This window comes from Drosophila rhopaloa, unplaced genomic scaffold, assembly GCF_018152115.1.
Source record: "Drosophila rhopaloa isolate 14029-0021.01 unplaced genomic scaffold, ASM1815211v1 contig_3, whole genome shotgun sequence".
Lineage (NCBI taxonomy): Eukaryota > Metazoa > Arthropoda > Insecta > Diptera > Drosophilidae > Drosophila > Drosophila rhopaloa.
The window spans coordinates 9,148,973-9,172,857 of record NW_025335123.1 but is presented as its reverse complement, the minus strand read 5'-3'; the positions used below and the strand labels follow the sequence as shown (position 1 = coordinate 9,172,857).

Genomic DNA, 23,885 nt, shown 5'->3' with positions numbered 1-23,885 from the left:
CCTTGCACACAGACACACACTCACACAGACACACGAGCCTTGTCCGTCCTAACTGCTGTGTGTGTGCGAACGGGATGGATAAATTATGTACTTACTTGCCGTTAGCTTTGCGCTCAAAGAAAACTTTTCGAATGTTTGTTTTTGTGTTTAATTTTAATGATATGAAATGAGAATTGCTGACAATAATTAAGAAAAAATGATTGCTTAGAGGAAATTAAAGTTTATTTGATGGTGGCGATGAGAAATCCCGCTTGCTAATAGCTAAGAGAATCAAATGAAAAAAGTCAACCGTAAAGAAGGAAAGTTTATATAAATGTGTTTTTGTGTAGTCACCGTGTATTTCGCAATTATAAAATCTAGTTTTGTGATTGGTGAACGCATGGGATATGTACACTATATTTAAAATATAAATGTGGTAATTGTGAAACGTAAACTATTTTTGCTAGCTATTAAGACGCATTTTTTTCTCAGTTTTACCCGTGTATTTATGTAATATGTATAAATCTCTTAATATACATGTACCATATATATTGTAACATTTTTTTGTGTGTGGAAATTCTGCAGTTAGGACAGGAATCCGAACACCGATGTTGAGGAACTAACGATCTACTTGCAGCTGACAGACAATCAGAGCTCAAAGGAACTATACATTACACTAAACTGCACCCTTCCAGTAACCCCAAAATTATACCCACCCGTCGACCCTAAATAAAACGTATTTAGCCAATTGTAATCCACGAATATAAGTTAACTGTACGCTGCAAAGATCCGATATGAAATGATTTAATTCTAATCACGAAACACTTTCTGTGTGCAGTTGGTAGCCTAAGATAATTGTACAATATTGAAATGATAACGACATCCCGGCAACAGATAAATGAAGAATCAATATAATATATATACATATATATATACGAAATTATACTATACAAGAAAACAAAAATAAATCAAACGAGGAAACAATAAAAGTTAAACATAAATATAAACTTATGCATACGAAAAAGTTTTAATTATAGTTGTTTTTTTTATGGTTGGAGGAAATTTTGAGGTTTGCTTATAAAAATTGTGTGTGCAATCATCGTACTAGTTAAAAATAGAACATAATGCAACCTATTTATGTTTAAAATTTTCGAAATGTTCACTTTAACTTCTTCGACGATTTGCTTACAATTTCGCATTAAATCCGCTTTACACATCCTCTATTCCGCATCAAATTTCTGAAAGCGGCTGCGACAGGAAATAAAAAATTAAATCAAAAGGCCCTGCTGCCTTCCAAGGCCCTTTTTTATTTCTAATATTCTACTGGCCAAAAGTATTTTAGAGAGAGAGTATTTTAAAGAGCATGTAAGTTTAAATGTTTCCCGCAAAGAATTCATGGTTGCACGGAAAAAAAATCGGCAATCGACTATGGTATATTTATGGTAGTTTTGTCTATTTGCCGGATGGAATATTATCAGCGTTGCGAGAGGCGGTCTCACTGCAACCTGAGTTGTTCCCACGGTCCGAATTGAATCTTTGATTTTTCCGACAAAGAAAATGCAGAAAAGCTAAAAGAGGAAAGGAAAAGCCAACTGACTGATTACCAACTAGCCCAGCACGATTAGCTGAGGCGTTTTTCCGTCCGGGGAAAGCGAGGAAGTCGTTGTTTTCGGGGCGGCGTCCCCCCCGCAGAGCGAGATAGCAAGAGAGGGAGGAGGAGAAGCAGGATCTGGAGGATATATATAAATAATGACCACCCAGCGGACGCAGGCGAGGAATCCGGGCAATGCCGATTCTGACTATGAGACACTGATGCAGCGTCTCCACATCGGAGGCGGGGGCGGAGGCGGAGTCCATGGGGACGGAGGCGTGGTCATGAGAAGCTACCAGCGCTCGCCCATCGCCATCGATAACTTCCTGCAGGAAAGCCAGCAGCAGCAGCATCAACAGATGCACCACCTCCACCAAAACCAGGACTACAAGCTGTACGAACGCGGTAACATCATAGCCGCCTCCAAGTACGCCACGCCCCGTGCGGTGGAGCAGCTGCAGCAGCACGCCCACAATGGGAGTGCCCAAATCTATGCACCCACCGCTCAAATTTTGGGCCAGCGGATTGCCCCTCAGAAACACTCGCCGGTGTACGAGAACCTCGAGTTTTACGGCCAATTCGATTCAAACCACAAGAGAGCCCAGCCCCAGAGTCCCGGGAGCAGGCAGAGCGCCATGCTCAACGATTATCTCCTGATGCAGCCCATCGGTGCAGGACGATTTGCTCACACGCCGGTGCCAGAGAACCCGGGCTCTGGATTGGGAGGAGGAGCAGCAGCCAGAGGACCAGGAGGGCCCCCACCAGGACGATCTGTGGCCTTGGGACCAACTGGCGACCTGGAGGAGCACGCAGCGCCGATCTACGAGAACATCATTCCCCATTCCGGGCAACGTGCTCAGCCACAGGCCTCGCCGGCCACCGCCACCATGTACCAGGAGATGCAGCCCACGTCCAACTCCTCGGGCGGATCCTCCACGGTCGGCCTGGATCTCAATGCGCTGCTGGCCTCGCCCATGCACCAGCGCAGCATCAGCAGCAATACGGCCAGTTCCAGCTCTTTGGGATCGCCCACTCAGAGATATAGAAATCTATCGCTGCCCAGCCATCTGAGTCCCGTGCCCACGGCACAATCGGTGGCAAAACTGCAGCAGCACACCCCCATTAAGTCGCCCGCTGGCGCCATCAATGTCTCCGTGAATCCCAATTACATAGAGGACATAAACAGCTCCGACTACGTGTGCATGACGGCGAATCTGCACAGGAATACGGCAGCGGGTCTGGCCACGGGCAGGGCGGCAGCAACGGGAGCCACTGCCCAGCGAACGGTCCAGGAACCAGCAATGATATCGTCCTCCCTGGCCATGGGAATGGCCACCGCAGCGGCGCCAGCCACATCCAGTGCATCGGCCACAGCAGCACAACCACCATCCAACGCCTCCTTGAGAGCCACGCCCATCGCGATGACAGCTCCTCTGGCAGTGGCCACATCGCCCACGCCTTCGCAGGGCAGCACAGGTGAGCAAATCTGTTCCAGAAACAGAAGCGGTTCTTCATGTTTAGTGATGGGAAATTCAATGTATTGTCTTGCACCTAGGTATGGTATAGAGTACTACAAATATCAATCAATACCTAGATACATCCCATCACTGCTCATTCCATTCCACGTTGTATTAATCAAACTAATAAATCCAAACGTTTTCCCCCACTAAAAAATGCTTGCACGCAGCCGTTAATGCTGCCTTGAAACCCAGGAGAGGTAGGAGGGGCTAGGTTTCGTTTCCCAAAAGGGGTTGGGTCCCAGTTGGGTTCCGTTTGTGTCATCACTCATCGCTCAATCATAAACCGGTTGTCGGGGCGACAAACTTTGGTCAAACGGTTGCCGCTAACCGGTTTATTTTCAAGTCCTTTTCCCGAACCGATTCACATAAAATTGAAACTGTTTCGAAAGCATTAATCGGTCAAAAATTACAGCAAACACTTCACATTTGAAATTGAAATGCATGTACAAGGGTGAAACAGAAATCTCTTCGATTTTTAAAACATACAAATGTATGATGTACATTAAAATTACAACTCAACCGAAGAGATTTCTATATCACTATCGAATTAATTTTGACAATATTTAAAAAAAAAACATTTTGTACACGGCAACAAAAGTTTATCTTCATATTTTATTATTTAAAAATCGAATCGTAATGAAACAGTTAAATTAATTTTAAAAATAGTTATTTAGTAATGTGCTTTTAAATACAAAATATATAACAACAAAATTTATTTTTCTTTCTAAAATTTGTTGAGCCTTTACTGTTTTATTTTTAGTAATGATACGTTGCAGTTTTCGTTACTTATATCATCATTTTAAATCTAACCACTTAAGTAATTCTATTATTCTATTTATTTTTTGTTCGAGACATTTAATAACCCTATAATCATTTGCTTTAGAAGTCTTTCTTTCCGAATACACCCGTATATTTTTTTTTTATCGGTGACTAAGCCAACATAAGTCTTACTTGCCAACCCAAATCAAAAGCATGACCTAATATTTACCTCGTACTCTGACAGGTCTCACAAAGAATCTGCTGCCGTACAGCGTCACCCCACCGCGTCCGGCTGGCCCGACGGAGGCGCAGCGCAAGATCGAGGAGCTCACCCGGCAGCTGGAGGAGGAGATCGAGCAGAGCGAGGAGCACGGCGAATACTTTGGTATATATGAATCACTTAGTCATTATCAACACTCTATAATGAAATGTTCAACCATTGTTAGGCATTTGCCACACCTGCGGCGAGAAGGTGAAGGGTGCCGGGCAGGCCTGCCAGGCAATGGGTAATCTTTATCACACCAACTGCTTCATCTGCTGCTCCTGTGGACGCGCGCTAAGAGGCAAGGCCTTCTACAATGTGCATGGACGGGTCTATTGCGAGGAGGATTATATGGTAAGAATATTGTTGTAGTCTAGTCGGAATTCAAAAATAACGATTTTTACATATCAAGCTCTTCTTATTTACATCAGGATTTTTAGCCGATAGGGCAGTACTCCTTAAAATTTTTGCACTTCATTGAAAAATCGACCCCATTTCTTTACAGATTTTCTGAATGTTATAAAAAGAAAAAAATCTTGATTCCCCTTATTGCTTAAATAAAATTGTATCGACACTTTTTTGATACAATGAACTTTTTAGTTACATTTCCTTTATTTTTTTTCAATCTCGATAGTGAGCTCAATACAAATTTAATTGTGTAACCACCAATTTTCTGCATATAATGATCTGAAAGCTTAGAGTTGATTAAAACTTGAGACAAATCAAAATCAACAAACATTTCAAAAGTAAAAAATCGTTATTTTTGCTTCCTGACATATATAAATTTTTTCTTTTGTTACTTATTATTTTACTAACATTATTTAATAATAATAAGAATTCATTGTTGCAGTATTCGGGCTTCCAGCAGACGGCGGAGAAGTGCGCCATCTGCGGCCACTTAATAATGGAGATGGTTCGTACTGCCCATTCTTATCCATCCCGCTCTAAATGAGGCGCTCACATTGGTTTCGTACTCTCTCTCTCTTGCAGATCTTGCAGGCCATGGGCAAGTCGTATCACCCGGGGTGCTTCCGGTGCTGTGTGTGCAATGAGTGCTTAGATGGGGTGCCCTTCACCGTGGACGTGGACCACAAGATTTACTGCGTCAATGACTACCACCGAATGTTTGCGCCCAAGTGCGCTAGCTGCGGCAAAGGTGAGCCTATATATTGTACCTGCGTATTTTCGGTGTTAATTAGTGTGCTCCCCAATCCAAACCAGGCATCACCCCCGTCGAGGGCACCGACGAAACCGTGCGTGTGGTATCGATGGACAAGGACTTCCACGTGGACTGCTACATCTGCGAGGAGTGCGGCATGCAGCTGACTGACGAGCCGGACAAGCGCTGCTACCCGCTGGACGGGCGCCTGCTCTGCCGTGGATGCCACCTGCAGCGTCTAGCACTGCAGTCCTCGCCGCATGCCCGTCACCAGGAGCCGGTCTGCGCCTCTTACCAGTACATGGGATAAGCTGTGCGCTCCGACCTCTCACATCCGACTGAGTATCGCGCACAAATCCAGACAAACTATCGCAATCAACTTATTCCACTTAACGATATTATCTTAAACAGACAGAAGTGAAAACAAATGCATTTATACGAAACGATCGCTAAGTTAGTGGTTTTTTATTTTTATGGCAGTGTTTAAGGATCTCCAATCGGATCTGTTAAAAACTATGTAATGGATTCCTGAAATATCTGAAAACTGGCAGCAACTGTTGGCAGTACTATTCTCATATATTAATGTGTTTCTCAAATGCCCTGGGGTGTTTCTGATACCTCTTGAGGTTTCTTAGCAATAGCAACGGTGTCTCAAAAAATGCAATAAATTATTTTATTCTGATTTGGCGGTCTTATGTATTATTTGGTTGCTATGGTTCATGTTTAAAAAATCCAGGTTGTTTCAAACACTTGTAAATTCTCAAGTGTCAAAACCAGTTTTACAACATTTGGATTCAAAGTTCCAAAAATGCTAGAGCATAATTATCTTTAAAATTAAAGTTCATTTTTTAATTAAAATGTAACCCAAAATTGAACACAAAATTTCTGTCAAGCATCTCAACATTATAACCTTGTTTTTTTCTTAACGTGAAAATCTGAATTTTGTTTCCCAAAAACTAAAACGTTGGAGCTTAGTTTTGGAGTGCTTTAAAGTATATTTAATAAAGCCAGATATTTTGCTGGCACCTCATTAGACATTTGTATTTAACGGCTTAGTGTTTTTAAACTCAACAATAAGAAAATATCCCAATCAGCTTATTTAAAAAGTGTTCAATATAATCTTAAACAAGCTAAACAAATGGATTTAAGCGAAACGATAGCTAATTGAGGGACTCAATGCGGCTGGTGCTAGTGCATAAGGATCTCCAGCTGGACGAGCCGCTGGTTGGTGGTCGATGGCATTCGGTACGGAACACTGGCCGCCATGTTGGTCAGTGCCTTGGCTCTGGCCCTTAACTGCCGCAGAACGGCCTCCTTGTTTTCGCTCTTAGTCTCGTCGCCGAAGACTGAACCTGACCCGCTGGTGCCCCTCTGGCTCACATACTCCCCGTAGACAATATCCATGGCGGCCAGCAGGATGTCAGGCAACACCTTAATGATTTCCGGGCCCATGCGCTTTAGGTTCGTCACACACTCGTCCACTTCGTAGGAGTTGGCGGGTATCAGCCTATTGTTGGCTAGTATTTCCGAGGCCAAACGCGATTCGCCCGCGTGGTGAAAATCGAAGAACTCCATTACCTGTGACAACACCGTATAGGTGACAATCACATGGGCCTCCACATCCGTTTTGCGCTCGGCCAGCGCTGCGTCCAGTCTTTTGGTAACGCCGCACAGCCGCTCCCGCATGCTTCCCGGTCGCGATTGCTGGTGGACCACCTGAGACAGCAAAGAGCACACCAGGCGCAGCGCCTTGTCCAGCTGGCCGGCGATGAAGTAGAGCTTGATGGCCGACTCGTAGTTGCTGCGTTTCGACAGCTCATCGCCCACCATCCCAGCAAGCGAGTACTTGTCGTAGTCCATTGTGTGGAACTCGGCGAAGATGCCGCTGGAAAAGAGAGAGAGGAACCCATTAGCTTATTGTTTGAAATAGGTGAAGAAATGACTTACCCTGTGAAGCGGAAGGAGTTGAACTCATCCTCGACTCCGAAGATCAGTTCTAGCATGCGGTCGTCGCAGTTCTCCACGAGCAGATCGCAGACACAGCTGAGCATCGCGTTGCTGCCATCCTCGGACTTGAAGTGGCGCAGCAGGTAGTAGTACTGCAGCGCCTGCTCAGTGTCCGACTGCTCGAAGCACTTGGCGTACATGACGATCAGCCTCACCAGATTTAGACGCTTCATTGGCGATGGGTCGTCGGGCTCGGAGCTCAGGAGCGGCTGCTTCACTGAACTGGGTGCTCCTAACATGGACAGCTCATTTAGGGCAATAGCCATGTGGACGGCGTGCGGCCGATTCGTCTCAGTGCGGGCCAGAAATTCGATGGCGGCCTCAAACTGACCGGTCAGGGCCAGGACCTGGAAGTAGAGCGGCGTCTTTTCGCGAGCATTAAAGTAGTTCTCGCCGTACTTGTCCAGGATCAGCGACTGCAGGCCGGCGTAGGTAAGCTGCTCGATGTTGTAGTCGCGCTTCTCCTGGCCGCGCAGAATGGACAGTTGCATCCACAGGAAGTCGTCGATGCTGCGCATCAGCTCCGCGTGCGAATCGTGCGGATCGCAAGCCAGCACGATAACGTAAACCTGAATGGCCAACGACAAAAACATATCATCAACTAATGCACCATATCAATTATAGACCCGATTACTCACCGCCTTTTTGTAGGGATCTGTGCAGACGTGGAGCTTGTTGTTATACTCCAGCTTCAGCTGACCTTCGATCTTTGCCGTTGAGGTATCCGTGTCGCCCATCTTCTGCAGCGTCATCAGCTTGAGGAGATCGGGGCAGACCCCCGATTCCTTGAGGTACTGCACAGCCGCTCCCAGATCGCCGCTCCGCAGGCTATAGTAAATCAGGGGCCACAACGGCCGGCCATTGCTCACGTCGTGCAGTCCGTAGAGGGATTGCGGCTGCTGGAAAGTTACGCCCACGTAGGAGCCCACCACGTTGTAGACATTGGGAATTCCACCGCGTCGGGCCAGAACCAGGTTCTGCTCGATAACCTTGTTCATATAAGTCTTATATCTGCGCTCTAAGTAGGTGCGCGCCTGCTGTATGAATTGCGGCGCCGTTTGGCGGCTCTTGATGGGATCGATGTTGCGCGACAGCGGCGTCACAGCGGTCATGAACTCCAGCACGTTCCACATTTCGGTCACGAGCGAATCGTCGAAGGAATCGTGGGACAAATGGGCAAAGGTCGACACCAAGTTGTTCCGCTGGCTGCCATTGATGACCGACTCGTTATAGGCGGTGATCTGTTTAGCGTACAGCTGCTGGATGACATTCATGCGGGAGTACGGAGTGGGTTCGTCGGCCATTGCCGTGGGCACCATGTGGCGCTGCACGTCGGGAAAGTCCTGCTGGCCAGGACCCACCAGAGCGTTCAGCAGCGACTCCTTTTCCTCGCCCCACTCGGCGTAGATGCAGCGCCACTTCTGCCGTTCCACGGACTCGAAAATCTGCAAGGAAATTTATGATTGAAAAATCTTCAACCCTGAAAGACGTGTCGTTGGCCACTCACACTTCGGTTCGTTTCGTCGATGACGGACAGAATGGCGTTCTCGCGCTCGTTCTTCAGATAGCCCTGGACATCGGTATCCGTGACGGGATCGAGTGGCTCGAAGGATTGGCGGGCGCTCAGCGTCTCCAGCTTCTGGGTCAGCTTTGGCAGGTCCACGCCCTTGGAGCCGAGCAGTATGTGGCTGTCAAATAGAGCAGGCTTCAATGATTGGGATCCATAAATACAGAACATGCTACTTACGCCTGCAGGTCGTTGGTGCCCGTTTGGGTTACACGCGAGTGGAGTTCTTGGGTGGCCTGCAGCACCTGCGACATGGTCCGCTCCACACCCATTTCCATTTCCATTTTTGTATCGTTCGCCAGGCGCTGGGCCTGCTGCAGAAGCTCCACCAGATCCATGTTTTGGATTAAAAGCCGGCGCTATAAAAAACAAAATATCCAAGCGCACACCGGAGCGTGTTAGTGTGGCCAACGCCTCTCGAATTCCGAACTTTTTCGCGCCAGTAATAAATATCCCCTAACAAATCGGATGTTTTGCGATCGACGAAATCCAGGATTAAAAAAAATTAACTTATGAAGTGCCTGTTGTCAGATAAAAATCAGTTAAATTAAAAGAAAACAGTGATATAACAATTGTATTGTTTCTTAATTTCTCCGTACAACGGAAAACTCGTCTTGCAAAGGGACTATAATTTAGGGCTGTTACCTGGAGATGAAGTTTAGAATATCGAAATCTTATAAAGATCTTATTAAAGATACTTTTTCTAAAGTGCATTGCATTGTTAACAGAAATGTATATCCAAATAGAAGAAATACTGTTAACAGCACAGAATATCCAGAATTAGTATTTATTTGCCGGCTCAAAACTGCGCTCGCCTGGCAGTCCTAAACCATTGGCCATCGCCGCATGCTTGGTATATTCGGCTGTTACCACGAACGGTCACTCAATCATCAATACGCTTTGGCAGCGCGCAAATCGAAGAACGAACGGCATATTTTTTTTAACACTGTCTCCGTGTGTGTGTGAGTGCGTCCGAGTGTTTGTTTGTGTGTGTGTATTGGCAAAGGAAATTAGCACAACAAAAGCGAAAAGGAAAAGGAAACGAACACGCACTCACCTCGTCACGCGGATAAAACTATTCGATCCGATCAGAAATCGTCTGTAATATAATCGCAATTTGCAATGTCGACCGAAGCGGAATCGCAGCAAAGTCAGGAGACAAATGGAACCAGTAAATTTGATGTGCCCGAGATAGAACTGATCATAAAGGTGAGCGTATATAGCGAGCATAGCGAAATTTGCATATGTACATGCATACCTCTGCAGAGTTTCCCATTTCGCTTTGCGCAAATGTCCATGCAAAGTGAAAATGCAGCAAAAAGCAAAAGCAAACAAAGGCAACCACCAGAAGCGTAGTGGGAAAACTGCCGTTCGTTCCTCTTCTTCTTCATCGTTATATTCTTCTTCTTCTCGCTCTGGCACTTTGCAGTGTGTCACATTTGGTTAAAACGAACAGAATACGTTTAGCACCCGCTCCCCCCTTCGTCGACCCCTTTCGCCGTCTTGTGATTCCTAAGCATCGCCAAAACCGGTTTTCTCCTTTTCTCCCTATCGCATACAGACATAAACATCTGCACGGAACGAAAATGTTGATAAAATGTTGTTATTCCGAATCCCTTCATAGTCATTTAAAATGATCCTTATTTTTGTAAAGGATTTGCTATGTTTATCTGACAAAAGGTAACGGTATATTTTTAGCAACATACTTTCAGACACTTTTTAGGTGATTTCAAGCCTCCGAAGATCTTAGATATTTCTTATAAATAGTGTGCATTTAATATAATTTATGATTTCCAAATGACACTCGCAGGATACAATATTATTAAACCTCATATTTCAACATACAGGTTTCCTTATCTTAATTTATTGCTGATCTTACATGATTTTAAAAACAATAGTTCAATATTTTTTATTTTCAAACATCGGGCTTCCAAAAAATATGTATATAAATTATAAATATATTGCTCTATTAGTTTTAAGGAATCAAGTTTCAAATATCACTTTTTTTTCTTCTACATATGTGATTAAGTTTTTATACCCTTGCAAAGGGTATTATAATTTCACTCAAAGGTTTAAAACGCAGTGAAGTAGACGTTTCCGACCATATGAAGTATACATCACCAGGAGAGTCGATCTAACTATATGGCCGTCCTTCTGTCCGTTTCTGCGCAAACTAGTCTCTCAGATTTAGAGCTACATATACATATGGATGAAGTTTTCCCAAAAGTCTTCCTTTTTTTGTCGGAATGGGCAGTATCGGACGACACTATCATATAGCTTCCATAGAAACAATCCAAAAATGTTTTGGAAAATCGACATGTTTTGTTTTTGTTTCCATTTGTGTCTTTCTACATACATATGTGCAAAGTCTGCAATTCTATAAACGTAACATACTTCTGTGGTTCTTATCTGTTATAAACTTTAATCACATTTCATTGCGCCAATTGCTTAACAAATGTTCCTTCTTCTTCTCCATTGTTCCCCCTTAACACATGCCTTCCCGAAACCCCAAGTTTATTAGTATTTGTCTGTGTGAATTAGAGGTTTTTTTTTATCTTTTAGTGATTTCTAAATTTCTTGACGCATACGTCATGCCCCTCCAAAGAATCGAAGAAAACAAAAAGCTAGCTACATTTGCGGTCAAATTAATAGCATTGATGACAAGTTGCGGTTGCTGATGTTATTATGATTAATTTTATGAAACATATCAGTAAACATGTAAATTTCTAAGAACTCTTGATATATAGGAATTTATTCGTGACTAAAAGACATTTCGTTTGTTTATAATTCAAGTTTAAATACTTCCCTAAAAGCTATACTTCAAATAAATAAATGATTTATCTCTTTCCTTATTTCATATTTTACGAATTAGTGATATTTATTTCCGAAAACTGCTAAAACTAGATACATTCTGTGTTTGAGAATAGAACACAAAGCTTTGCTTATCAATTTTGTTACATGCTGAAAAAAAACTTGTGTTACAGCAGTTGTTTACTTCAATCTTCCTCAAGAATATTGTTTTTGCCGATTAAAAGCCTTCTATTTATAGATCGCAATTTGTGAGTTATCATTTTTTCCTCAATTGTAACTCGAGCATGACTTCCTCTGAACTTTATTTTTTGTTGGTTCCCACTATTTGCCGAAGTAATTGTAATTGTTTTTGGAACACTTTAGAGCTCTGCTGTTGTTGATTCTATTGGCAAACTCGACTCAACTCAACTTAGCCACTCATCCAGCCCACGCAAATGGAGGCCGCACCTCGAGTCGTCTGCCCATGACTAATTCCTCACCTTGCAGCACCTCCCTGCACAGTACAATACCATGTTGTACCATTCCATTCCCAAAAAAAAAACCCACTCGACGCACAACAAATGCCATGAGCAATCCAGTGGTGGGAACGGTAGTACTTTTTTTTAAGTTGGGGAACAAGTTTCGTTAGTTATAATACTTCTTGTGCATTTTATATTTAACTTAACTTTAGATTTTAGCATTGAGAATGATAACTTTATTGATTGTCCCTAGATTAAGAAGGAGATAATCGAAAGTAGTGCCCAGATATCACATCATCTCATTCCCAATCCCAAAAAAAAAAAACAAACTCAAATCCGATGAGCCATGGCCAAAATTTGTGTGCAGAGACCCGCTCCCTTTTCCTGTTTTTGTGGGAGAAAGTGCTTTGGGGCACCTGTTGATGCTTTGCTTGGTTTTTACCTGGATTTTAGCCAGTTAAAAGCAAAAGTTTGCTTTTCCAGAAGAGTGACAGAAGCATCTTTGACATAACTCCGCAACAACGCACTCCGTACAAGGCGTATGTACGTGAAAAGCCATTTCCATTTCCCAGCAAAAAGTGAAAGTTCAATTTGCCGCGCTAGAGGAAAGCTGTAGTTGGTGTTGGAGTCTAAAAGTGGGAGCTATAGATCCAGCTCTATAGCTTGGGATCGGATCGTGGCATGCCTCTCTGTTCCGCGCGTGCAGGCAACAAACAAATACAAATGTGTTTTCTTGTTTCGTTTGTTCGGATGTCGGTTGGGGGGGGAAACAAAACAATCATTGAACGCTAAACAGGTTTTTCTCGTGCCCGCGCTTTTCCGCCTCCTTGGCTTGGCTTGGCTTTGGCTTTATGGCATCAACTACGGTTTTGGCTTGGAAAACATGCCAGGCCAAAGCCAATGCCTTACCCTCGAGTCATCGCCCACGCGAGATTTCCAGAAATTGGCCATGCCATCGAATCGAATCAAAACAAAGCGGTAATCAAAACAAAAGGAAATCCAGTGCACACAAAAAAAAATAACTGCTATTATCATATGCTATTGCAGTTTAAGCACTGATCAATTTAGGATTACTAATTTGATATCAAATTAATCATTACACCTAGGGTAGGTGAGAATTAAAAAGAAATTTTAAAAATCTATAAGCAAAATGCTATTTGAAATCTTAAACTCCGTTTTTTTGTCTTTATCAATACGTACTTCCAATATCTAGAGAAAAGCTTAAGTGTGAGTTTCTTCATCTATAATCATTTTAAAAATATTTATATTTATTTCTATGTGGCAATACCCTTCTATAAAAACCAACCCAAACCAATTATAAAACCTCAAGCTAATATAGTGCCTTTTGTTGGATCTCAACAACGACAGCAATTGTTGAGGTTTAAGTTGTGCTGAGTTGAAGAAAATGCGCTTCTTTGTTGCCACTTCAACTGCAGTAAAGAGCCGAGATGAAAAGCTGCACTTAAATGTAAATGTACGCACATGCTCTCACTTTAAAAGCCCTACATGGGTTTTTTACACCTAAAAATAAAAAACATAGGTTGGATATGTTTTTAATGTTTTTGTGAACTTATATCAAGTAAATTGACAAATCGTTGAAATAGTATTTTAAAGATTTGAAATCAATATTTATAAAAAAAATGGCAAAATGTTCAACCTAACTTAGATGTATTACCAAAAACAAAATAATTAACATTCATATTTTAATTATATTTTGTTGGGTTTTAAGAAATCAAAAAAGAATGACTTGAGAGCGATCTTGTTTTCAATGGGTATTGATTAGATTTAAATTGCAAATGTAATTTTTGAATTATAATTGAAGAACCACTGTACGTGTCTTCCTTACTGTTTTTTATTTTGTCTGTTAATGTGCAAAAGTGACAGTTGAGTCGTTGATTTGTTGTTTTCTTCACGCCCGCACGTGCTTTTTATGGGTTTGTACAGTGTGTGTTGGTGTGTGACTGACATTTTAGCAAAGAAAAACACGCAAAGGTTTGCCATCCTCCACCCCCACATTTATGCATTTCCACATCCCCTTCGCCTTCAAAAAGTCTTCATTAACAATCGTTTGTTTTTGTTATCTTCTCTTGTTCGCTTCGCTCAGTGTATTTGCGTTTCTTAACTGCCTTTCGTAACTTACTTCCTACATTATTTATTTCTGTTAATTGCCTAACGTTTTTTCTGTTGTCCAACAATTAAGTCGGAGAAGTTCTGGTAATAAACTAAAACACTATTGCATTTTTGTTGCTTTAGCACAATAACTCAAATTCCGTTTCATTTTGATTTAAACTGAATTTTTACCATTTTCATAATTTGTATTTATGATAATATTTTATATATAAAAGGAGAAGTTTTAATGAGAAGCGATAAGGCGTTTAAAAACCCCATTAGCCCATTAAAAATTTGTGGCCCAAGATATGCCAGCTGACTTCACTTGCCATGCGACCACTTGGCCTGATTATAATTCTATTATTTTGGCTATTACTTCATCAGCCCATCATCATCACAAACTGCGGCGATAACTTCCGCCCGACTTCTGATAAGATATGGTATATAGTACATCTCAATCTAGGTGTGCGTGTGCTTTTTAATTTTTGCTGTGTTTGGCCAAAAAAGAATGAAAAACGGGGATACGAGAATCGCTCTCCGAGTGCGAAGAATGCTCTTGCCAAGGTTGATATCTGCCCCCAACATCATCATGATTAAAATTAAATTATTGCGCTGCAGCTGTCAGCGAACCGGTTCCAAAAATAAAACCCATCCAACAGCTAAAATCGGAAAAGGAAAAGGAATGGGGCAGCAATTTCCACTAATTTCATTTTCGTTTACATTTACGATTTCTTGCTGCTGGGGCAAAGCTTACAAAATTCATTTTATTTGACTTTACTCAACTTGTCCGTCTCTATCTTATCGCGGTTCGAATATACAATTAAAAGAAAAACAAATCGAAGTTGTTGAGTGCACATATCTATATTTACGTGTGTAGGTGTACAGCGTACAGTTGCAAACAAAATTATAGGGCTGAGAAAAGGGTATTTGCAAATAATCAATTAAACAAGATTTTATTGTTTGATGTCTCTATGGGGAACATAGTAATCTTTATTAATAAAGAAAAGAAACATATCAGTTTTCTCTATTTGCTTTCAATAAATATGGCCACCGATCATTCGTCGATAAACTTAAATAATAAAAGATAGTTACTATCTATTAAGGGTAAATGACACATATCAAAACAAAAATAAAATGTTTGACCTATTTTCATCATTAATAATCAATCATTGATTATACTTTTTTTTTTTAAAGATATATGTATTTAATTTCTGAATAGTAGCGCTTTTGCTCTATTCACTTGACCTCATTTGCGTCCAGCTCTAACACCACAACTTATTATATTCAACGAAAATGTATTTAAAGACGAATGTTTATATTGGCTGGGTATTTATTTTACCGGCAGTTTTTATTAGCCAGATGTGCCATATATAGTATATCTGAAGCATACGTGTGCGAGTGCTGTGAATGGCACTTGACATTTGCTAACTGCTTTTCGGTTCGCCTTCTCTCGTCATTTCTATTTTGAAAAGTCAATTGCAACCGTCGTCTCTGGTATTTGTATTGGTAGTTGGTAATCTGTATCTGTATCTGTAGTCTTTCTATAGGTATAGTTCGTATCTGCATCTGTATCCCGCTGTGGACTCTCAACTCGAGATGATTGCCTGACTGACTTCGACTGACCTTTTGACGTTGCCACACGTCGTTGTCTCGGGTTTTACAATTTCCATTTCCAATTTCTGCAACTCATATTGCACACCACTTTGGCGATAGTGATGGCAAATAATCTGGTACATAATTAACTTTTGGGTTAAATAAGCTTTTACTATAAAATGATGTCTGATGTCATATGGAGATGACGATTCTGCTGACTATAAAATATTAATATGAGTTTAAAATCTATATGTTTAAGTCACGTCAATTTTTCGGTCAACATTAAACTAATTTACTCCACACCAAGAGCTAAATATAAAAATCAAGGTTCTTTTATACCAACAAATTAATATTACAAAAAAAAAAGAAAAAAAATAAACAAGGTTCTTAATTTTTTAGGTTTATTTAAAATTTTTTTTATTTTTCTGCCCCAAAGGAGTTCAAAGATGTTTTAAAGCCCTCAAATAACTATGTTATCCTACATTTATTGACCAACAAAATTCTAAACACATATTTTATTTAAAAAATAAGGTTGCATAAACTGGTTATTAAATAATATAAGTACATTTTACCATACCGAAGCTTACATGTTGGGTATTAACCTTGCCTGCCATAACATGCCAAGCCAAGAATATTAATAAACAGCTAAGTTATAGAATGTATAACCTATGGCATCACTGAGAAAGCGGGCCAAAAAGTATGACAAAAATGCGGGCCAAGAAAATACGATATAAATACGAGCGAAACAAATAGTGAACTAAAAGTAATCCGGGTCAGTTGGGAATTTATGGAATGGCTATGAATGTGCGTAGACCAGGTAAACGAACGTGCACAGTTAATAATGTGTGAAAGAATACAAATAAACCGTTTAAGCACCGCGGCAAAAAATGATACGGAAAACCGCTCCCACAACCATTTCAGTTTTTTTTCCATAGTTGATTATGCTGCGGCCATGTGGGCTGGAAAATGGGTTGGGTTCAGTTCGGTTTGGTTTGGTTATTAAGCCATTAACACACAGGGCAATGATAATTAACTCCGCATTCGAAATAATGTTTTAATTGCCTGCAATTGGTGCGTAAAATTTAATTTACAAACTGGAGCTAACGCTCTTAAAATTAACAGAGAATAATTGTTGACGCCTCGCTATCGTATTTATGATTGCTTCTAAACGTATATTTAAACATTAAGAACTACTACCTACAACAATGTTTTATTACATTTAGACAAACTCACTTTTTTGAAAACTTAAAGTTTAAATACCTTGTAGTACTTAATAGGCACCTCATTACCGTGTTTAGATCTTTACTGAGTTGCTTTTTGGAGATTCCCAGCAGAGTTTCGAATGCCAAACTTCTGACAACCTTGTTCCCGATCAGTCTGTAGATTCATAAACTCCCTCCCCTCCCCGGCAATAATTTGCGTTTGGTTTTGTATTGATATTTTGTTCTGTAGTGCCAACTGTGTAAAACCAACAGTGCAGGCTTATCTAACGAATACAAATATGCACACAGCCATATACGCACATTGATTGCCTGGCGTTGGGGCCATTTGAAGTTAAGCCGGCTGTCGACGCCAGCAGAAACAGAAATGGAAAAAAGTATGAGCAAATAAAAAAGGCTGGCAACGGCAATCGACAAGTAAACTTCGCACACGGTTGATGACATCATCGCCATCGCATCGACATCGCCGTTTGAAGTGATGTTTTTAGCTGCTTCTCAGCTGCAGCACTGCCTCTGATCTACAGTAAAGATCGGCTAAACGACTGACAATATTCAGTCTGAATGAAAGGCTTCTAAAATGTATTAAAACCCGACAAAAACCAAATTTCATAATTCCTATTTATACTATAATAAAATATATAAAAATATAATATTACCAAACTGACAAATATTTACATATTACTGTGTTTTTAAGAGAAATTGTAAATCAATATTTGATTAACCTTCAGAAATAAGTAAAAAAAAATTCCATTTAGTGAATAATTTTAAAGCTTTTCCACTTAAACAACCATTTCTCTATTCATAATCATATTTAGACATTTAATATTTCCTGTTTTTTTTTTTAATCAGAACAAGAACTTTAAATAAATAAATGAATCACGTAGATGAATACGAATAACTGCCACAGTTTCTGTAAATAATCAGTAAATGCATGCGTTATCTTTAGATGTATATATCATCTACAAGTTGATGTATTTAAGTGCGTTAAAAAAGCACTGCCTTGGATTGCATATTTTAGATCGTTACTAGCCTATACTTACTGTAGCCGTTGCGCTGGCACTGCCTTGCGTTTGGGAAGTCTCCATCAATCTTTCTATCTGTGTATCTACAAATGTATATTTTCCTGTGTTGGCCTTGGCAGTGCAGCGATGCAGAATTCTCTTTTGACTTGGCTTGATTCCACACCGTCTTAGCTGAGGGTCGCTTCCGGTCCCTAAAACGCCAGCAAACAGACCTCGATGGCTCATCACGCGACGGTGAACGCAGAACGTTTATGATGATGATGTCACATGATGGAATTCATGTTGTTTTATTTCGCTAAATTTTGTTTGATTTATTTATCGGTAATTGCCGGCACGCGATGTGGCATTATGTCCATTAAGTGGTCAGAAGTCAATGTCCATTCGCTGGAAAAATACCCAGTCCACGGAATGTGACCCATATTAACACTTGATTTTATCGCAGGCATAATGTTTAACATAATACCAAATTAGTAAAAACTTGACAAGTAAACATTTGCTGTTGAAGAATAGAATAGAAATTTTAATGAAGATGTTCGAAAACATTTCGTAATTTCTCGTTTTATCTATTTATAATCTAATAGTATATTTTTTTGTTGCGATTTGCAGGCCTCGACCATCGATGGCCGGCGGAAGGGCGCCTGTTTGTTCTGCCAGGAGTACTTCATGGACCTGTACCTGCTGGCCGAGCTGAAGACTATCAGCCTGAAGGTGACGACGGTGGACATGCAGAAGCCCCCGCCAGACTTTCGCACCAACTTTGAGGCCACACACCCGCCAATCCTTATCGACAACGGTCTGGCCATTCTCGAGAACGAGAAGATCGAGCGGCACATCATGAAGAACATCCCGGGCGGCTACAATCTCTTCGTGCAGGACAAGGAGGTGGCCACGCTGATCGAGAACCTGTACGTCAAGTTGAAGCTGATGCTGGTAAAGAAGGACGAGGCCAAGAACAACGCCCTGCTCTCGCATCTCCGCAAGATCAACGATCACCTTGCCACGCGCAACACGCGATTCCTCACCGGCGACACCATGTGCTGCTTCGACTGCGAGCTGATGCCGCGCCTCCAACACATCCGTGTTGCGGGCAAGTACTTTGTCGACTTTGAGATCCCGGTGAGCATTCTGGTTTCTTAGTTTCTCGGGTTACTTTAGTTTGAACAAGAAGGAAGATTCTGTAGTTTCAAAACCATACAGTTGATCTGAAGTCATATTATTAAATTTTAAATCTCTAAGCATTGGTTTCTGCAACTCAAATAAGTCTAGGGTTTATATCAGGAATAAGATGCAAAATAATAATTGCTTAGCACATCGAGTTTATACCGATTGGACAGGGAATTGCAAATAGCCAGCGAAAATATTTACAAATCGATTATTTTGTGCACTCAATGCCAAGTTTAGCTGCTATATTTGAAATTGTGCTGCAGTCACTAGCCATAAACAGGTTTCAAAAGTGTTATTTATAGGCGTGCAAAGTGCACTTAGTGTCAGAATTGATTTAATAAACGTATTAGGCAGTTATGACCCACCTTTCTCACTATATGGAATCCTTGCAGACGCACTTGACGGCGCTGTGGCGGTACATGTATCACATGTACCAGCTGGATGCCTTCACACAATCGTGCCCGGCCGACCAGGACATCATTAATCACTACAAGTTGCAACAGGTGCGAATCTAGTTATTTCTATTTACGACCTTTCGCCAACTCAATTTCCCACTCTCCTTTTGCAGAGTCTCAAAATGAAGAAGCACGAAGAGCTAGAGATGCCCACGTTTACCACATCCATTCCAATTGATATTTCGGAGTAGGTTTCCTAAGGAGCAGAGCCATGCAGCCACACATCAACTTATAGTACAGCAACCACAATATTTTGGACAACTTTACAACAGCAGCAACTCTGAGGACTATACATAGATGTATATTTAACGGATAAAATTACCCAAGCATATATTATATATATATACCTACTATATATAACGAGTACATAACAAGCATAACAACAAGTGTTCTTTTAGCAGCCGCGTTGCCTTTCTTTAGCTATGCTTAATTTAAAACCTATTTAAACACCAGCCTCAACCAACCGAGCAGGCTTTGACTTACTTTGCCCGCCTGCATGTATTTTTTCTTAATAAATAATAGCCCATTTGTATTTGACATACAGATGTCCAGGCAAACGCAGGCATATATAGCTCGCTTTGTCAATTAAAATATAACGATTGCCTAAAGGGCCGCTTCTCGGTATTACAACATGTTCTTTAATTTTGTATTTTGTATTCAGCAAGGAGCTTTTATTCTTTTGTATTTAAAGACAAATCTGTAATTTTTTTTTCAAAATTATAATTTTTATTTTTTTTTGCTCCCTGGCGCAAGTTGCCATTTTGTTCGCCTTTAATTTTTATTTAAATATTTTTATCATAACAAGAAAAACAAAAAAAAAATAGAAGAGGAAATGAAGAGTATTTTTTGTATTTAAGTAAAAATTACAAATAAAAAAAGAAAAAGACAAATATATGCTTAATATTTAATGTGGGATTGGAAATTGTGATTGCTTATTTTCTGATTAAAGTTGAAATATTATTTATTCAAAAGCTTTATTTTGTGTGGTAATACCCCCAAAACATCTCAACGGTTTTTATATTTGTAACAATTGAGTTTCTAGACATTTTTTTATAAATTCAGCTTTTTTCGAAATAAAAAACTGTAAAATCAAGAGAAGAAAACAATGGACTAATTGGTTGAAAGAAAAAACTGTTTAATTTATGTAAATAACGGAAAAAACAATATTAATACCCTAAGTTAAGCCTAGTACTCAGATCGAGTCATGAGAGAGAGCGAGAGGCAAACAGTTGGCGTTCACTTTGTCAACAAACCCAGCTGATTGACAGTACGACCGTAGCACGCTTAAATCTGATGAACTCTCGAAATTTTGGTCACACTGGAAAGATTAAAGTTTTTACGCCGAAGCGGGCAAACAACTTGCACCATGACTTTCAATCAGAGAGCTCAAAATTCGAATAGAGTAGAAGAGAGTATTCGGTGTTTTTTCGTATCTTTCTTAATATGATAACAATAGTAATGTATAAATGACCAAATTTTAAAATAGCTTATATTCGCGAAAATTTTCAAAACAACAATCATTGAAATTTTACCGATTTTTATTAAACCGAGGAACCACAAAAAGCTTAATAAGCTACGGAATTTATTCAAGCCGTTATTTATTGCCACAATTGGTACTTTAGTGCAAGTGCACCAAGCTCTAAAAAACTACATTTCATTATTTTAAAATAGCTAAGTTGGCAGCCCTGCTGTTGACAGCTCGGGTGCAATGCAACCCTGGCGTTTGACACTTTGACGTGGACACGAACAACAACGAATAGTAGGGTCGACGCGGCAGCAGACGATACTAGCTCATTTAAGTAGAAATTTTCGATTAAAGCAGAGGTGCGTGTGATTCTCTTCTAGCTTTAATTGCTCCAGTGTAATTTGTCAATTAAAATATCAAGTGAATAAACAAAGGCCTCATTTCCGAAGACCAGCACAGGTTTATTTTCCTTGTGCGATTTGCGGTTTTTCGGCCTGACACTTTTTTTTATTTATATAGCTTTTCATATAATATAATTTGGGGATGTTCAAGACTTTCTTTTAGTGTGCATTCTTATATTTATATTTTCTGAGCTGATGAAGTGTAAACAGTAAACTGTTGGAGTGACCAACATTTTGGTGAAAGGCGCCACCGGATTTCACCTGTGACGGCGCCGACCATTTGCCACGTCACAGCTGACGTGCTGTGAAAGTGCCCTATTACCGATCACAAATCACTAATCACCACTTTCCCTCTTCCTTTGCAGAACCCAGCACACTTCACAAGACATGGACAAGGTTGTTAAATTCGCCGAGCCTGGACGCGCCTTCGCCAAGGACTCGATCCGTCTGGTCAAGCGATGCACCAAGCCCGACCGCAAGGAGTTCCAGAAGATCGCAATCGCCACCGCTATTGGTTTCTGCATCATGGGCTTCATTGGCTTCTTTGTCAAGCTGATACACATCCCCATCAACAACATCATCGTGGGCTCCTAAGTGCGGTTGAGATTACAAATTCAAATCATCCATTCTAGCATATGTCAGATAAATTTTTTTCGTTTAGTTAACATGCATTATATAGATAGAGAAAAACTATGTGCATTCAGCGAATGTCTTTCTTACAGAATTTTCATACATGTGAAAACGTATTGTAAATTTTCAAAATTCCATTTATAACTCTATGTTGAGGTGCATGAACAAGTTAGTTAATAAGAGCCAATTGTAAAAACATTCATCCCATTTGTTGGTGGGCTTGTGAACCCGTTAATAAATGTTAAATCGATTTTTCAACTAAAAATGTCATTCTTTTTACTGGGACTGGCTACGAAAAGTGGAATTTAAGAGAGGTGTTGACAATGAAGACTTAAAATTTAAAGGTCGCGTGATGCTTTAAGACATTGGCCATTGTCAATTCCCCATCGTCAATAAACATTTTTTTTAGATTTTACAAATTGGCGTCAGAAGTTAGTTAATACCTGTGTTTTATTGGATTCCTTTTTTTAGTTGGATTAATATTTCGTAAAATTTATAAGTCCTTATTTAAAAGAGGCATAAGATTGCTATAACGTTTCTATAAAAAATAGGTATTTATTTTTCATATACATTTACATGCAATCAAATAGATTCAATGGCATTTAGAATCCAGGCTCGTAAGTCAGACACACTCACGTAGACTGTAGAATCAATGCAATATATTGTTCCTTCTGAAACGACACCCACAAGTGTTTGGTTAACAACCAATGGGCCTCCAGAGTCCCCATTACACGCCGATTGTCCAAAATGTCCTGCGCAAAAAGTATTCTCTGTCATAGAATGAGACCGAATACAAGTATTCCAACTTTGTACATAGTTGTAAACGCCTTGAAGATTTATAGGATAGAGAAACTGATAAGAGCCATCATAAGAAGGATAAATTAATGTTGCTCCCCAACCGGAAACCATTGCAATTGTTCCAGGAGCAGGATTCTTCTTAGCCAAAGGGATACTCTGAACTTTGTTGGTGAACTTAAGTGGCTCACTTAATCGCATAACGGCAATGTCGTTTTTTTTAAAAAAACTATAATCCTCGTGGGAACATATAGCGGCCACTTTGACAAGAGTTCCTTCTGAGTCTTTCAATGACGATCCAACACGAATTAAAAAGTCTTCTGCCTCAAGTCGCAATCCAGCTGTTGTAAAACGGCAGTGGGCTGCAGTGATGATAATATCCTTGCTGTAAATGGAGCCACCACAATAATGATGCCCATGAAGTTGCAAGGACACCTGCCAAGGAGCCTCTTCGATTGCAATCGCGTTTCCGCCTATAATCCGTTCTTCCGGTCGAGGAACTCTTCCTGCTGACAGGAAACTGAATGCCAATAGCAGCAGAAAACACTTGATGAATGTAAACATCTCGACTAGCTTGGATAGGAATAAGAATCACAATGTCTTTACTACCGACGGATAAAGTATTTTATAGGCCAAGACCTGTAACGTTCCTTTTAAGAATTTCTAAATTTAGCAATGTTTTTATAAGTTTCTAAGTGGGGAATTCCAATAATTTTTTTAATTTTCTGCAAGTTTGCTAGCTGCCTTTAAAGATAAGAAACTAATTAAAACTTATTATAGTAAAGGAATAATTGTTATGTTAGGCTATATTTGGCTACAGAAGTGAAAATATTAAAAGTTCTAGCTTTTTGACTGATACCATGACTTAAACTTTGTGTAATGCTTTTTTTTAGGAAAGCAATTTAATTAAGTTGTACT

General features: G+C 40.4%; 4 protein-coding genes and 1 pseudogene across 5 annotated transcripts; 3 read left to right on the top strand and 2 right to left on the bottom strand.

The window, feature by feature from the left end:
* Positions 1–1,467: 1,467 nt before the first annotated feature.
* On the top strand, positions 1,468–5,952 carry LOC108040221 (LIM domain-containing protein jub). 2 transcript variants are annotated; one of them, XM_017117572.1, is made up of 6 exons: positions 1,468–3,046; positions 4,094–4,234; positions 4,296–4,465; positions 4,962–5,024; positions 5,102–5,267; positions 5,333–5,952. In XM_017117572.1, exons 1-6 carry the CDS (start codon positions 1,729–1,731, stop codon positions 5,578–5,580), a joined length of 2,106 nt encoding a protein of 701 aa, XP_016973061.1. In that variant the 5' UTR covers positions 1,468–1,728; the 3' UTR covers positions 5,581–5,952. The 2 variants fall into 2 exon arrangements, with proteins under 2 accessions (XP_016973061.1, XP_016973060.1); XM_017117571.1 differs by having other exon boundaries at positions 4,947–5,024.
* Positions 5,953–6,241: 289 nt separating this feature from the next.
* On the bottom strand, positions 6,242–9,348 carry LOC108040220 (nuclear pore complex protein Nup93-1). The gene is made up of 5 exons (XM_017117569.2): positions 9,025–9,348; positions 8,785–8,965; positions 7,916–8,722; positions 7,218–7,846; positions 6,242–7,155 (listed from the first exon to the last, which is right to left on the bottom strand). Exons 1-5 carry the CDS (start codon positions 9,180–9,182, stop codon positions 6,459–6,461), a joined length of 2,472 nt encoding a protein of 823 aa, XP_016973058.1. The 5' UTR covers positions 9,183–9,348; the 3' UTR covers positions 6,242–6,458.
* A 367-nt stretch (positions 9,349–9,715) lies between these two features.
* LOC108040222 (chloride intracellular channel exc-4) lies at positions 9,716–20,059 on the top strand. The gene is made up of 4 exons (XM_017117573.2): positions 9,716–10,053; positions 18,664–19,173; positions 19,614–19,724; positions 19,790–20,059. Exons 1-4 carry the CDS (start codon positions 9,967–9,969, stop codon positions 19,865–19,867), a joined length of 786 nt encoding a protein of 261 aa, XP_016973062.1. The 5' UTR covers positions 9,716–9,966; the 3' UTR covers positions 19,868–20,059.
* Positions 20,060–21,380: 1,321 nt separating this feature from the next.
* On the top strand, positions 21,381–22,437 carry LOC108040199 (protein transport protein Sec61 gamma-2 subunit). The gene is made up of 2 exons (XM_017117523.1): positions 21,381–21,500; positions 21,908–22,437. Exon 2 carries the CDS (start codon positions 21,930–21,932, stop codon positions 22,134–22,136), a length of 207 nt encoding a protein of 68 aa, XP_016973012.1. The 5' UTR covers positions 21,381–21,500; positions 21,908–21,929; the 3' UTR covers positions 22,137–22,437.
* Positions 22,438–22,727: 290 nt separating this feature from the next.
* Positions 22,728–23,869, bottom strand: LOC108040198 (annotated as a pseudogene).
* Positions 23,870–23,885: the final 16 nt, after the last annotated feature.